We start from the raw sequence: 13,945 nt of genomic DNA, 5'->3' as shown, positions 1-13,945 counted from the left end.
ACAGATCGGGGTTCTTCAAATTCAGGTACTTGCAGGCCTAAGGCCTCTACGGCTACCAGCTCCCAAGCAGAGGGGCCCGGGGACTGTTCTGGGTGCCCCAGGGCCAGACCCGAGGCCATACCGACTACTGGCTCCCAGGATGAGGGGCTCAGAGGGGCCCTACCAGGCTGTCCTCTAATGGGTGATAAAGTGCATCCTCTTCTACACCACGGTGTAAGGGATTGAGTGCTTTGAGTCTATCCTCAGCCTGATCCAGCATGACTATTGGTGTGGGCGCCGAGGGCGTCCAGCCTACCGGAGCTTGCGCAGGTCATGAGTCTGGGCGGTACGACTACTGGCCGTCTGGCTGAGGGCTCAGCGCCTACCAGAATGATCTGAGGTAGACGCCTCTGCTTCGGGTGCAAGACCTAAGCTGTATCATCTGTTGTACGAGGCCCCTCTTGTCTCAGGGCCTTCATGCCCTTCCGCCCAGGGCGTGTGGTGCAAGGCTTCAAAATGGCGGAGCAGCATGTGACGGAGTCTGCCAGACGGGTGGCCATCTTGGATCCAGCTCAAGGCCTTGCTAGTGCTTTCACCCATCGAATGGGCTTTGCAGGATGATCCTAGTCCCCCTCCCTCTGGAAGCGGCAGTGGATCCTACGGTGCAGGGTTTTGGTCCCCTCCGGGATTCATCCATCTACTGCCATATTTCTACACTTACCCGGCGCCTCAGCACTTTATCCAGGTGCAGAGGCAAAGCACTGTAGCGGCCCGGGCCCCTAGGGACCCATCAGCTTACAAGGACTGCTTCTTCGAGTGCTTCCTCTTCCTCAAGCCTTCCCCTCAGATGAAGGGGGTCCTGATGAGCATTGTGAAGGTCATCCTGCATGTGGTGCCATCCAGCCCCCTCCCCTGAGTACTCCTCCTCCCCTCAACAGCCGTTAGCCATGTCTGCGGCACCGGACCTGAGGGAGAACCAGGCTGGCACCTGCGTCCCAGGTCCTGGATTCCTCTCGGTCTGTGAAAAGATGAGTGGGGGGGGGGGGGGTGGCAGGCGATGACTACGACGATGGCCAGGACGATGAGCCCTCGACATCCGTTAAGGCCTTTTATGACCACCTTCAGGGCCTGGCAGAGTTCTTCGGTGTCGCACTGCTTGAGAACCCCCCCACCCCCCACAGTCAATGTACTAGCAGAGGTCTTGGGGGAAATGCACCACGATCCGGTCTGGCATCCCCCTCCAGAAGGATGTCCTGCAGGTGACGTGGAAGGTCTTGGAGAAGCCCAGGGCCTACCCACAGATGAACAAGTTGGACAGCAGGTTTAGGCTGCCGGACGGGGATCCAATCCTCCTTGCCCCCCCACCCCCCACAGCTGTCACTCCATCTCAGGGCTACATCTGCAGCAAGCCAATGCGGACGCCCTCTTGGCTGCAGTTAACCAGAAGCTGTGGCAGGAGCTTGGGAATTTCTGCCCAATCTCACTTTGGACAAGCAAGCCTACTTTAAGGCTGGTCTGGCAGATGCCTGTTGCGCAAGACCCCATGGAGTCTTTGGTCTCCCACATCGACTCAGCCAGCAGAGGGCTGTGCCTTGGGGTCGAGATGAGGACAGCGTGAATCCATGTCGCTAAGTTTACATTTGACATACAGGAACTGATCCTGGATCTGCCCTTTGAGGTTGTGGACCTTTTTCATTTGTTGACCAATGACATGTTGACAAAGAACCTCCACTCAAACCACCATGTCCTTGGCCATCCTGACATAACCAGGTCAGAGGTCCTTACCTAGTCCAAGGGCAGGACCGAGTTGAAGTCCTGTGCTTTTTCCGGGGCTTTGGTACATTGATGCCTGACTGGTCCCCAGCAACAACAGGAGGAAGCAGCCTGTCTGTGGGGCCATTTGGCCCTGTTCCAGGACATCTCGAGGTGTTCTTTTCAGCGACCTGTGGATCCCATCAGTAGTCTCCACAAGCTTCAGTCTTCCTCTACCATCCTCTTCGTCAGATCGTGTCCCCTGCCTTTCTACTAGAGGTCCTATCCCTCTTGAAGGTGCAGGTCATATAACTGGCTCCTCTCGTAGACGGGGACTTCGGTTTCTATTCCAGGATTTTTGCGGTACCCAAGAACAACCAGGCTAGCCTGAGGGTAGTCCCGCACCTGTCATTTCTAAATCTGTATTTACCACTGGAACACTTCAAGATGATTACTCTAACACATATAGCAGAGTCTCTGTGTGCAGTAGACTGGATGTGTTCCCTGGATCTCAAGGATGCATTCCTGCATGTGCCCATCTAACAATCGCATCTGAAGTATCTGCGGTTAATGATTGTTGTACCACTTTCAGTACAAGCTGCTGCCCTTCAGCCTGAACTTGGCCTCTTGTGTCTTCACGAAATTGAGCGCAGTGGCAGGCCTTCTCCGCTTGGAGGGCCATAATCTATATCTTTATTTGGACGACGGGCTGGTGAGGGCGGGGTCACCCGAATGGGTGGTGCACTCTTGACAGAGATTGGCATACACACTTCATCAGCTGGGGTTTTCCCCCAACCAGAGGAAGTCACAGTTGTGCCCCTCTCAGGAACTGGTCTTCATATGGGTGTGTTGGAACACTACTGTTCAGCTGTTGTTCCCTACGCCCGAGAGGCTTCTGTCCCGCCACATGGTGGTGGGGCACTGCCTGGCCAACCCGACCACCTCAGCGTGGTGGTTCCAGCACATTCTCGGCCTGATGGCCTCCTGCCTGCTCACTGTGCAGCATGCTCGCCTCAAGATGAGGCGCCTCCAGCTCCACCTGGCAGCCATTTGGGATCAGGAGATGGTGTCTGTCGAACAGGAATCCAATACCACCGCTCCTCCTTCCCAGTTTTCGCTGGTGGCTGATGGAGGACAATTTTTCAGTGCAAGCCCCATTCACCCGACCGGAGCCTACCGTGGTGGTGACAACAGACCCCTCCCTTTCAGGTGGGGGTGGGAGGGCTACTCTGTAGGGCTATGCGATACATGGAGCATGGTCCAGGACGGAAAACCTTCTTGCATATCAATTTGCTTGAGCTCAGGGGAGTTGGCTTGGCCCTCATGGCTTTCTTGCCCCTCATCAGGGACAGCTCTGGCCTGGATGGGCAATTCTGCTTGGAGTCGGTTTCGATCTGGGAATGGGCCCTGGTGGAGGAGGATTTGGATTTTGACAGTCCACCTCCCGGGGGACAGCAATGCAGAAGCGGACCACCTGTCGCTTGGGGTTCAACACTTCTGAGTGAGAGTTGCACAATGACTCCTTGTTGCCCCTGTTCCAGCATTGGGAGTTAGCGGACCTGGACTTGTTTGCATCTCCCCAAAGTGCCCCAGTTTGCTTCATGGGCAGGTTGGGGTCAGGGGTCACTGGGAGACGCCTTCCGGATCTGTTAGCACTGCTGCAGGTATTATGCGTTCCCGCCCACCCCTCTGCTCCAACTGACCCTCTGCAAGTTCCAGGCCTCTGTGGGTTGCAGCCTCATCCTGGTGGCCCCCCACTGGCCTTCTGGACCCTGGTATTCAGATCTGCTACAGTTGTGCTGCCAGGATCCTGTCCATCTGCCGATCTCCAGCAGGGACTTCCTGACGCAGCAGGGTGGGCAGTAGAAATCCAGACCTGGCCAAACTGGCCCTGGCGGCCTAGTTCCTGACCTGCTGAGGCTTCAGAATACACAATTTTCGGAAGACAACTGGGACACCATTCAGCCGGCCAGGAGGCCCCAGTGTAAGCGCAAATGAACTAGGTTCTGCCATTAGGCTCGGGCACGGGTCTAGATCGAGTCACCTGTCCTCTGCATGATGCACTAGCTTTTCAGCTTACCTGGCTGGCTCAGGTGGATACTTGCTGCACGTATTTGGCGGCCATTGGCAAAATACGTGAATTCCCCTGAGCAGGTGTTTTCGGCAGCCAACCAAGTGGTTAAGGGCCACCTAAGGGGGTGCGTAGGCTTTTTCCTCCAGTGCATAGGCTGCATCCGGTCTGGGACCTCCAATGTGGTTATTGCAGCTTTTCAGCGGCAAGCCTTTCGAGCCGATGCCCTTTGTGGACGTCCACTTAGTGACGCTCAAGACTGTTTTATTGGTGGCTCTCACCTCTACGCGCAGGTTTAGTGAGCTGCAGGTGCTGTCTTTGTGAAAGCCCTTCACCACATTTCACAACTACAAGCTCATCTTGCACACTCATCCAAACTACTTTCCCAAGGTGGTCTCTACATTCCATCTGAGTCAGATCTGCCTCCCGATGTTCCTCCCAAACCCACAGTCGCAGGCAGAGAGGGCCCTGCATTCCTTGGACCGCAAGAGCATTCTAAGTTTCATCTCTCTGACGAAATTCTTCAGGAAGTCTGAGGCATTGTTTGTGACTTTTGATGTTCTCTTCCCCTGGCTAGCAGGCTTCCAAGGCTTCTATCGCCTATTGGATGGTTCAGGCCATTTCAGGGGCTTGCACGGCCATGGGCAAACCGGTTCCTGATGGGATTCATGCCCATGCGGTCAGAGCAAAGGCCACAGCAGTCACGTTTCAGAGCCCTGCTTCTCTGGATGTCGTCAGAAAACAGCAATGTTGGCCATGCCGTAGGCCTTCTGGAGACACTACTCATTGGACACCAGCTCCAGGCACAATGCCGAGTTTGGTCCGGCAGTTCTGATGAACCTCTTTGCTTGATCCTAGATATGAGGCAGGGTTTCGCAGCTCTACCCTATGGTCTTGTATGGTGGAATCGCCCACAAGGATGGAGGAAAGGGGACTGGACCTATGAGTAGTTAGTTATTCACCGTAGTGACTACAGTACTCCTAGCCAATAGTCTCCTTTCCTCCATACTCAATACGTGCCACCCACCTTCCCCTGCTAGTTTGCCAAGGGCAAATATGTACTAATAACCAGGTATCCTAAGCATCTGATGTGTTCAAAGGGGCCTGAGGTGAGGGCCTTGGCAGGGCGTTCGCACGCTGGATGGGCGCGGCCCTGCGCACTGTATTACATTTAAAGTGGAAGCTCCTTTTTTAAATTTTTTTTTTTTTTTTTTTTTTTTTACTGCTAAAAGTTCCAGTACCATCCCTGTGTTGGGGGGACCTCCACAAGGATGGAGGAAAGGGGACTAGCAGTACTCTAGTCACTACGGTGAGACACTTTAATTAATTTGTTTCACAGGAAACACCAGAGTTATTAATCTTTCCCTCAGATCAGTGTTGGTAAGAATTTCTTTTTGCTCAATGTAGCCCACTATACCACAGCACTGTATCTTTAATGTATTGTAATGAATTTTCTGCTCAACAGTTTTTTTTTATTTCTGCACTGTATGCTCTATATCAAATATTATTCAAATTCTGCACCCTGGAAAGTCGTTTTTCACAATGTTTAATATTTTCCAGCACCCGCTCCACAGCATTACATATTGCTTCGACTTTGCATTTCATGTTATGGAATGATACCATTTATCAATATTTCTTGGAAAAGAAATACATTTTTGTACTGGCTACATCCAATTATTACATAATTAGTGAACATATACCATATTGTGTTTATCCTATTCACAAAGACAAAAATGAGCCACCAAATAATATTCAGGATTACAGTCACAAATCTGAGAATATACTCCTCCTGATGATCTGGAGGGTTGCCGCGAGCAATGCCAGAGGTTAAGATTAATTCTAAACCTTCCAGCCCTCACCTCCCTTTGTTTTGCAAGACCCACTTAATGTGGTCAAACACGTGTTGGACAATCTCCATTTATATTTTAGTATTCGGGAGGAGCGCAATAGAGCAATGTGCATCTGCGATATCACGGTTTAGCATTTAATGTTATTTGAAGTGGTTCTGTCCCCCCCCCCCCCCCCCCCCCCAGTCCACCTTAATGGGACATAGTGATTAGTAAGACCCCACTTTCTACCCATTTGAAATACCTCTTCATTACATTTTCAAGACTGCTGAAGCAATAGCCTGTGGACCCCATCTTTAACCCAGTGTGCCATTTTTATTCCAAAGTCTGCATTTTCTTTTTCCTTTTACAGAAGCAGGATATAGTGTTTTAGTTTAGGGTGTCCTTTTCTTCTACAACTTAGGTTGGACATGACTTTATTTTGATACCACAGTACTGTTGTTGTTTGAACTGCTTCTGTGTTAGCTCGCATCCCTCCCGATGAGCATAGCCAGCCCTCTGCCGTTGGTCCCTTTAAGAGGCAAAGGAGGTATACTTGTTCGGCTCTGCCTGTTTCAACTTTGATTGGGTGGTTGCTGTTTTAGAGTATTGTGGGGCTGCGGAGGGGTCCATTACTCATCCATGTACTCCTGCGGGACAGTAGTCGTTTCATCACACTATGTCCTTGTATCTTCAGAAGAACCCACTTGGTACAAGATTTACTAAAGATCTGATTATTACTTTGTGTTTAATCATGTTCTGTGCCATCAAAGGGAGTTTGTTAGTCAGGCTGTAAGAGTTCTTGCCTGCTGCTTGTGAGGTACCATTGCATCCTATGGAATGGTGAAGGATGGGAGTTTCAAAGAGGCCTGCTGATAAAGGGGAGTGGAAAATCGGAGTGATGCTGCATGTGCAAGGGTTTCCTGATCTCTGTATTTCAATGATAAAACTTGAAAATTACTTGGTGCTGGCATCCTGTGGACTTTATAACATTGGTGATTAGGATGGGCTAGTAGTACAGCACCTAAGCCTACTTCATTAGCATCTGCAGTCATTATGGTTTTCTTTTTCATATCAAACTGCCCAAGTGGAATGTGAGGTCCATCTCTAGCTTTGTTTTCAAACTCCTTGGCACACACTGCACTCCACACAAACTCAATACCCTTACTCAGCAAAGATCTCATGTTACATACTGTATCTATAATAGAATTCAGTCATTCCAAAAAATGTCTAACTCTGCTTTGGAGCTACAGGCCTCAATACTCTTAATTACTTACCAATTCTCCTTTGGGCAAGACCCCTTTAGAGGAAAGCTCTGGTTCTAGATTCTCCACTCTTCTACATGTAATGAGCACTTTTTGTTTTGGGTTGTCAATTCCATATTCTGCAATATATTATGTACCTTTTTTCTAGAGCCATACCATGCTCCTCTATGGCTTTCGAAATGTCATCTTGGAAGCAATGGACATTCTTGACATCCCTGAAGAGTTTAGGCTTTTCCTTTTTAACTACTGAAGATGCTGATCACAAACTGAAAGGCAGCATAGGTATTGAAATACTCCATATGGAAAAAAGCAGTAACAGGCTTGGGTTGCAAGTGGAAGTCAATCTGGTGGTATGTAATGCTAAATCCAATTTGGTAAACACACTACACTGTTGTATCGAACCTAACATCTTCTCCATTTTGGGTAAGGTTTGACTCTTGCACTTTTGTTTTGTTCTCTAAAGTCAACACACATACGTACCTCCATTTTTTTTCCTTCCTATCACCAGTGGTGACAATTACTCTGCAGCATCAGACCTCTCAATTACCATATGGCCTTTGATGTTTGAACTATGTTTATACACAAGCATTGTTGTTTGTTATGCTGGCTTATCCATTATTTATATTACACCCATCACCACCACTGGTCTTAGGGCACCCAGCCTTGTCATAACGGTGACATATTGGGACCCCGCCAGGCTATACCTTAGTCTATGGAAGAAAATGGGAAGTTTGGGGAGGAGGGGATGGGAACAAGATACTAGGCAATAGAATGGCCAAAAACTGAGAGGAAAAGCTCGTCCACCTATTAAAATGTTTTAGATTTTGAAAGTGAGACAGGCTTGCACTGTAAATCCTATTGTCTTTTTTGATGCCTCTTTCATAACGTTTTTTGTTGTACATTGACTATTAGCACTTCACTTTCATGATGTTATGCTCATGGAATACTGCTCGTCATGCACATAAACTGTAAAAAGAGGAGATTCTGCTTTGGTTTGTGGGATGATGACTGCCTTAATTCAGTGGGATGATGACTGCCTTAATTCAATAGGGGGTTTCAATCAGTTAGCTTATTCTAGTGTTTCAATCAGATGGTGCCTTATTTAAAAATCCATAGTTGAGTCACGAATGTGTAAACCTGAGATGAACACACTGTTCATTATGCCAAATAATTAAAGGTAACGGGCAGTCAGTGGCTCGGTAAAAAGCCAAACACCCACAAGCTGTTTGCCCCCTGCTCACATCACATCTCCTTCATATTTGTACTCTAGTGACATAATTTCAGCTTATAGGTGGTCCTAAAGCATCACCTAATTGCCAAAATTAAATAGGAGAACCTTAAGATAAATGGGAGTTAAAAACACAAGATGTTTGCTTGAAAACTGTTCTGTCCTTAAACAAAAAGGTTGCCTTACGATGTGAGCAGGCGGCACACACTTTTAAAATACATGGGCACACGCTTTTAAAATGCATGGGCATATGCCTATGGAACCAGTACCCCATTCATTTAGTCAGTTGTAAGATCGATTTAACATAACCATTATGGACCCACTCTTGAAAAAGTTACACAACTGTGTAAATTCCCAGAAATTGGATTACAATGATTACTGTCATGCTGTGGTTATAAAATGTATAAGTGTACATTCCTAATGGATTTCTTTTGTTAATCCTGCAGATCCTTGGATCACACAGACTCTTCGATTCCATCTTGATGCCATCCCTGTGACAGAGCAACTGGTGAGAGCTGCCGTGGTGTATTCTCATGCTCGGTCAGTCGCCAACAATAGGTTTTCCTGCAAGGTGGAGTTGTTGGATGGAGGTGTGACCGGGAAGCATCCACCCCATAACCCCAAATTTGGCACCCGCCAGCGGATTTGGTCTCATAATTCCAACTTTAACAAATGGGAGGAACTAGACCTTACACTTTATTTGAAATCGTTGCAGTGGGAACCCCAGAACAAACCTTCACCGACGCTTAATCTCCAATATTTATGTATTCAGTCAGAGAAAATTAATAAGCCGTTGAACTGGCCAAAAACTAAAGATATGATTTTACATCACCCTCCTTTCCTTTTGCTTTACCTCAACACTCGTATGAGCCATAGCAAAATGGAACAACATGGCCTGAATGTGCCGTGCCTTGAAAAGAAAGCTACAACTTCTAGCATATCCATACAGCCCCGTAGAGCTCGACAGGCAGGTAACATTGGCCTGAAACTGCCCAGCTACCACCAGAAGAATAGCATCAGCAAGAACCAGTGCACCCTCCATTCATTTAGAGTCAGTTTCCACCAACTTGGGTGGGACCACTGGATTATCGCCCCTCACAGGTACAATCCAAAGTACTGCAAAGGTGATTGCCCAAGAGTCCTGCGCTATGGCTACAACTCTCCCAACCATGCCATTGTTCAGAATTTCATCAACGAGCTAGTGGATCAGAGCGTCCCACGTCCTTCCTGTGTCCCTTACAAGTACAGCCCCATCAGCGTGTTGATGATAGAGGCCAATGGGAGTATTTTATACAAAGAGTATGAAAATATGATTGCAGAGTCGTGCACATGTAGATAAAATGAATGATCACAGAGATGTATGTAAAAAAAAAAAATAGAAAAACAATGTAGCACTTTAACAAAAAAAATATTTATCAAGAAGCAGTGATTTATGACCTCCGAGGCATGATCTCTGTAAAGTGAAAAACATATGAAATAATCCTATTTTGTAAATACATTCTATATCCTGCCCCTGTCTGTCAGTTTACATGTTTTGTAACCCCACCTTTTCTTTGGTGACCATTTGATGATGGAAAGTTTATCCTATTAGTTGTCATTTTTCCCTTTTTTTCATACATTTCTTTTTGATTTTTCACTTCCATTTTCACTTCATCCCCCGTCTTTGTGCTTGGGGCACCGAAAATATTTTATATACGTAAAAGCATTAAAACATTTTTTTTAGAGAAAACAGTATGTTTTAAGGGAGAAGAAAAAGGCATTTGCTTCCTTGAAAAAATACTATAAAACCTGTTGGCAATTGTATCCTAGTATTCTATGACTGGGTATGATTTTTGTCTTTTCACTAGATGTGTTATTTGTCACTCCTCTAGTGGAAACCCATTCAGTGTCTGGATTTGTAAACTGCAGCAACTTATCTGATGGCAGGATGAATTTGTCCTGTAGAAAAATGACTGGTGCCAGTAGATCCGACTAGTGCCTTGGATACCAGTCTGGATTAGCCACTGAATTTGGTAGGCATATATTTGATCTGGTGCAAGCTCACAGCTTGGTAATGGACAAGGTACTGTGCACTCCCCACACTCCCAAGCAGAGCAACCGTAACACACAATTTGTCTCGGTTGGATTTAGTAAACTTTCTTGACCACAGTCTGGGCATACTATGGTTTGCACAAAATGTAAGATTGAAGAGGACTGATGTTCTTATGTATATAACAGCAGCAAGAGTCTGCTTTTGTAGGAACCTGAAAAAATGGCCTGATGTTTATTTTTAAGATTTGGCATTTTCAACATGAGCGTATTCAGAATCCTCTAGAAAGCAGCAAACTACTGTCTGTTTAGCAAGACTTCTTTGCTCACAGATTCCAACCAGCAGTCACTCAGTATGCACTTAGTTTATGGCTGAGGGTGCTTTCAAAGGGTCAGTAAAAATATCTGCCAAGCAAGTGTTTGCAGATCTGGACACTGAAAAAGCATGAAAACTTGGCCTAGGTAAATAATGTGTTTAATTGCAGTGGTTGGATAAAAATTGGAAAATAATATATGCAAAGCTGGCGGGGAGATGTTGTTGTGAAATGCCAAAGCCTGGTCTCCCGATTTGAAGCATCTCGTACTTATCCTATAATACTCTGCTCCAGACAACTGAGAATTCAGTAACCGAACCACTTGAATAGCTCCTTCCACTATAACAATACTAACCTTAACTTTTCATTGAAAATCTAAATAAGGGACAGAGTGAATGAGATGTTTCTGACGTTTGCAGGGCCTACTATGCAACCAATAAGCCTGGGTTCCCTTTTCATGCAGCATGATCCTCCTATAGTACTGTTTTGTATTCTAGATTTTGAAATCTCCGTCATCTCCTTTCAAAGGACCTTTTCAGCTCAACCGCATTGGAGAACCATCGAGAAGGGCATTTGGTCATAATCGTCCAACTGCAAAGACTTGATTATGAACTAGAATAGCTACCAAGATGGGAACCAGATATTCTCACCAAAGAACTGTGATTTGCATTCTTTAGAACAATTGCCATTTTTCCACTGCATGTTTTGCTTCTTAAGATACTGCACTTACTTCTTTGCTTTTTTTTTTACTAAATAGCCATTGTTACTTTGTTTAGTAGATTGCAGCAATCTAATTTGAATGCTACTGAAGACACTACAGCAAGCAACGTGGCACCTCACACCCACCTCCATGAATTCTCTGTTGGTTTTGCCAATGTTTATATTGATTTGTGATTAGTAGGCAGCTGTACAGTTTGGATTTCTTTCAGGGCTCTGGGTTCACAATGTTTCACACGTTAAAACCCTGGAAAAATTCTAGGGTTTGTATTAAGGTATGATTTTCGTAGATGAGACAAGAGACCCAAAGGATGATTTCCATGTTCTCCTTTATTCCATTTACTCTGTGCTTGGTGAACAACCAGAAGCTGTCTGGGTGAATATTTAAAATGTTACTGAATGGTTCTATTCCGGAAGATTACATGTGTAAGCTCACATTTCTAAATCTCCTATGCCATACCTGTGTTCAAGTACCAACCATGATGCCAGTAAATTATCATTCCTTTATATTCACTGCCAGGCTGCATGGTCTACATTTACTTAGTCAACTAAATGATGATTTAACATTTTAGGCAGGTAGTCTGACTTCATGAGATGTCAGATAAATAAAGGGATCCTTTTGTACACTATAAAATAAGCCATTCGTAAGTAGGTCATGAAATCTGGTTGGCCTATTTCCACGTCTCATATGATGTGAACATTCATATCCAAACGCTCTTTTATTACAAAACCACTTACTTCTGTGTCTCATGCTGTACCATTTGCACTGGCCCGGATATTGTATTTCTTATAATTAACCTCAGCCCACTCTGTAGACTTGCTTTTTCATAGTCTATCCTATCTGTGCAACCCAGTTCCTTAGAAGTACCCATGTGTGCTGAGCAACTATGAGTAACTAACTAAAACTGCTTAGAGAAAAGTTGTCAAAGTAACCGACGTGTAGGGTGGGTTTTGTGCAGTTGTGGATTTCTTAGCCTTCAAGGACTTTGGAAAATTTGCCAGATGGTGTTGAAGAATTTCTTCGCAATTGATTACATTTTGAAAGGGAATGTTTCCATCCTTACTGACAACTGCATTTTATGTTCACACAGAAAAAAGAGTAAGCTTGCTTATACCAGCTCTCAACTACCCACTGCTTCCCAACCCTCCCAAAATGCCAACAAATGTTAAATGAATAAAACCCTAAAGTATGAGTGTAATTATGAAACAAATGGTCAACACTTGATGAATTTTTGATGATATGCCTTTTCTATTTATTCTATCTTTGTCTGACATCTTTATTCATAAAACCCTTTTGCTAAGAAATCCAAAGCTTGCATTCATTGTGTTTTTATTTCTTTGTAATCTGTGAATTCAAAGTCCTTTTGTATGAACTTTTAGAGGATCTTTTGGGAGTACAGAGTTGTTTCGTCCACGAATATGAAAATGGAAACAAATATTTTCTTTCGCTTGTCATATTGATCCACAGAAGCCTCCCTAAAGCAGGACACCTTTCTAGTACTTTATCCTTGAAGGGCTGTTGGTGAGGTGTGTGTCCTTCAGGAGATTGTAACATGTTGGCAGGGTGCTGAGTTGAATAGTTATTTTAATATGTATTAATTTGGAGCCTGCAGTGTTACCACCTGTCTTTTTAGGGCGTGATTGTGCTGTAGGCCAATATTTACTGTCCTGTGTTAAGGGAGAAAACTGCAGCATGTGAAATACAATGCCATTGGGCTAAGGAGCCTCGTGTTGTGCTAGTTACTTTATTTACAATCTTGGACTGTTTTGAATTTGAAGCATTGCCTGGCATATTACTACAAAGCATGTGACATACACAAAGTGTGTGAAAATGCCAGTGGACTAGTAAAGGTGGGAAAAGGGTATTGTTGCCATTGTCTTCATTCAAGCTCTTGCAGTGCCCGGGTTCTCCTAGTCGCAGATTGAGACCAATTCATCTTTATAATCGTCCAGAATTTACAATCAAAATCCTGCAAGTGATGGTGGGTGACGAGTACCAGTGTAAACTGGTCTCAAGACAAAAATAACATAGGATCTAAGAAATTGTTGACCTGATGAGAACCCATAGCTTGGGGTAGAGCAGTTTCCGCATATTCTTGATCATAGTAGGTAGGCTTCCATTGGAAAGCCATAAACCTGGTCCTAAAGCTGGCTCTTCATATTGTGCTAGTTACCCAGCCAAACGGATCAATAGTCTTTAAATAGGATGAAATTAATAGGGAATTCCACACCTTCTATCTGTCCCTTTACTCTACCTGATTAGATGTATCAGCCCACTTAATTAACTGTTAATTTGATTGTGTTCCCCTGTTCAATTTGAGTGAGGGAGACTAATTGTTATCTCTGCTACAGTGGCTTGGGATTCATCCAGGGATAAGGCTCCTGAGCCAGATGGCCTTTCCACTGGCTTTTCTAAACCTGTTTTGCATTTACTTCACCACATCTCCTGGAAATCTAGAAATAACTTGAAGTTATCTGACGCTTTTGTTGAAGCTCGAACATTAACCTATGTGCAGTTCATATTGTCCAATATCATTAATGCTGATATTAAAATTCTAGCTGAGGTTGTAGGAATTGCTCTTCTCCCTTTTTGAAGTCTGTGGTGGCTTTGCCTGATCAAACGGAGCTTATTACAGGGCAAACCACCTAAAATGTATGCCCCCTTTTCTTATTGCCCAAACTTGTCCCAGAGCTTCTAGCTACTGCTCTATTTTTAGATGCCACAGCATATCCATACAGTCCCGTAGAGCTTGCAAGGCCGGTAA

General features: G+C 45.3%; 1 protein-coding gene across 1 annotated transcript in view; it reads left to right on the top strand.

The window, feature by feature from the left end:
* The window catches only part of BMP15 (bone morphogenetic protein 15), a 170,173-nt gene extending 157,710 nt beyond the window's left edge, over positions 1-12,463 (top strand). Inside the window, exon 2 of the mRNA XM_069648652.1 lies at positions 8,568-12,463. Coding sequence (XP_069504753.1) covers positions 8,568-9,460 — 893 coding nt within the window. The 3' untranslated portion in view covers positions 9,461-12,463. The remainder of the gene's footprint in view (positions 1-8,567) is intronic.
* The last annotated feature ends 1,482 nt before the right edge of the window (positions 12,464-13,945 follow it).

Source organism: Ambystoma mexicanum, chromosome 2q (assembly GCF_040938575.1).
Source record: "Ambystoma mexicanum isolate Mex_15411 chromosome 2q, UKY_AmexF1_1, whole genome shotgun sequence".
Taxonomy (NCBI): Eukaryota; Metazoa; Chordata; class Amphibia; order Caudata; family Ambystomatidae; genus Ambystoma; species Ambystoma mexicanum.
The sequence above is the reverse complement of the archived record's forward strand: the minus strand, read 5'-3'. Positions and strand labels throughout refer to the sequence as shown.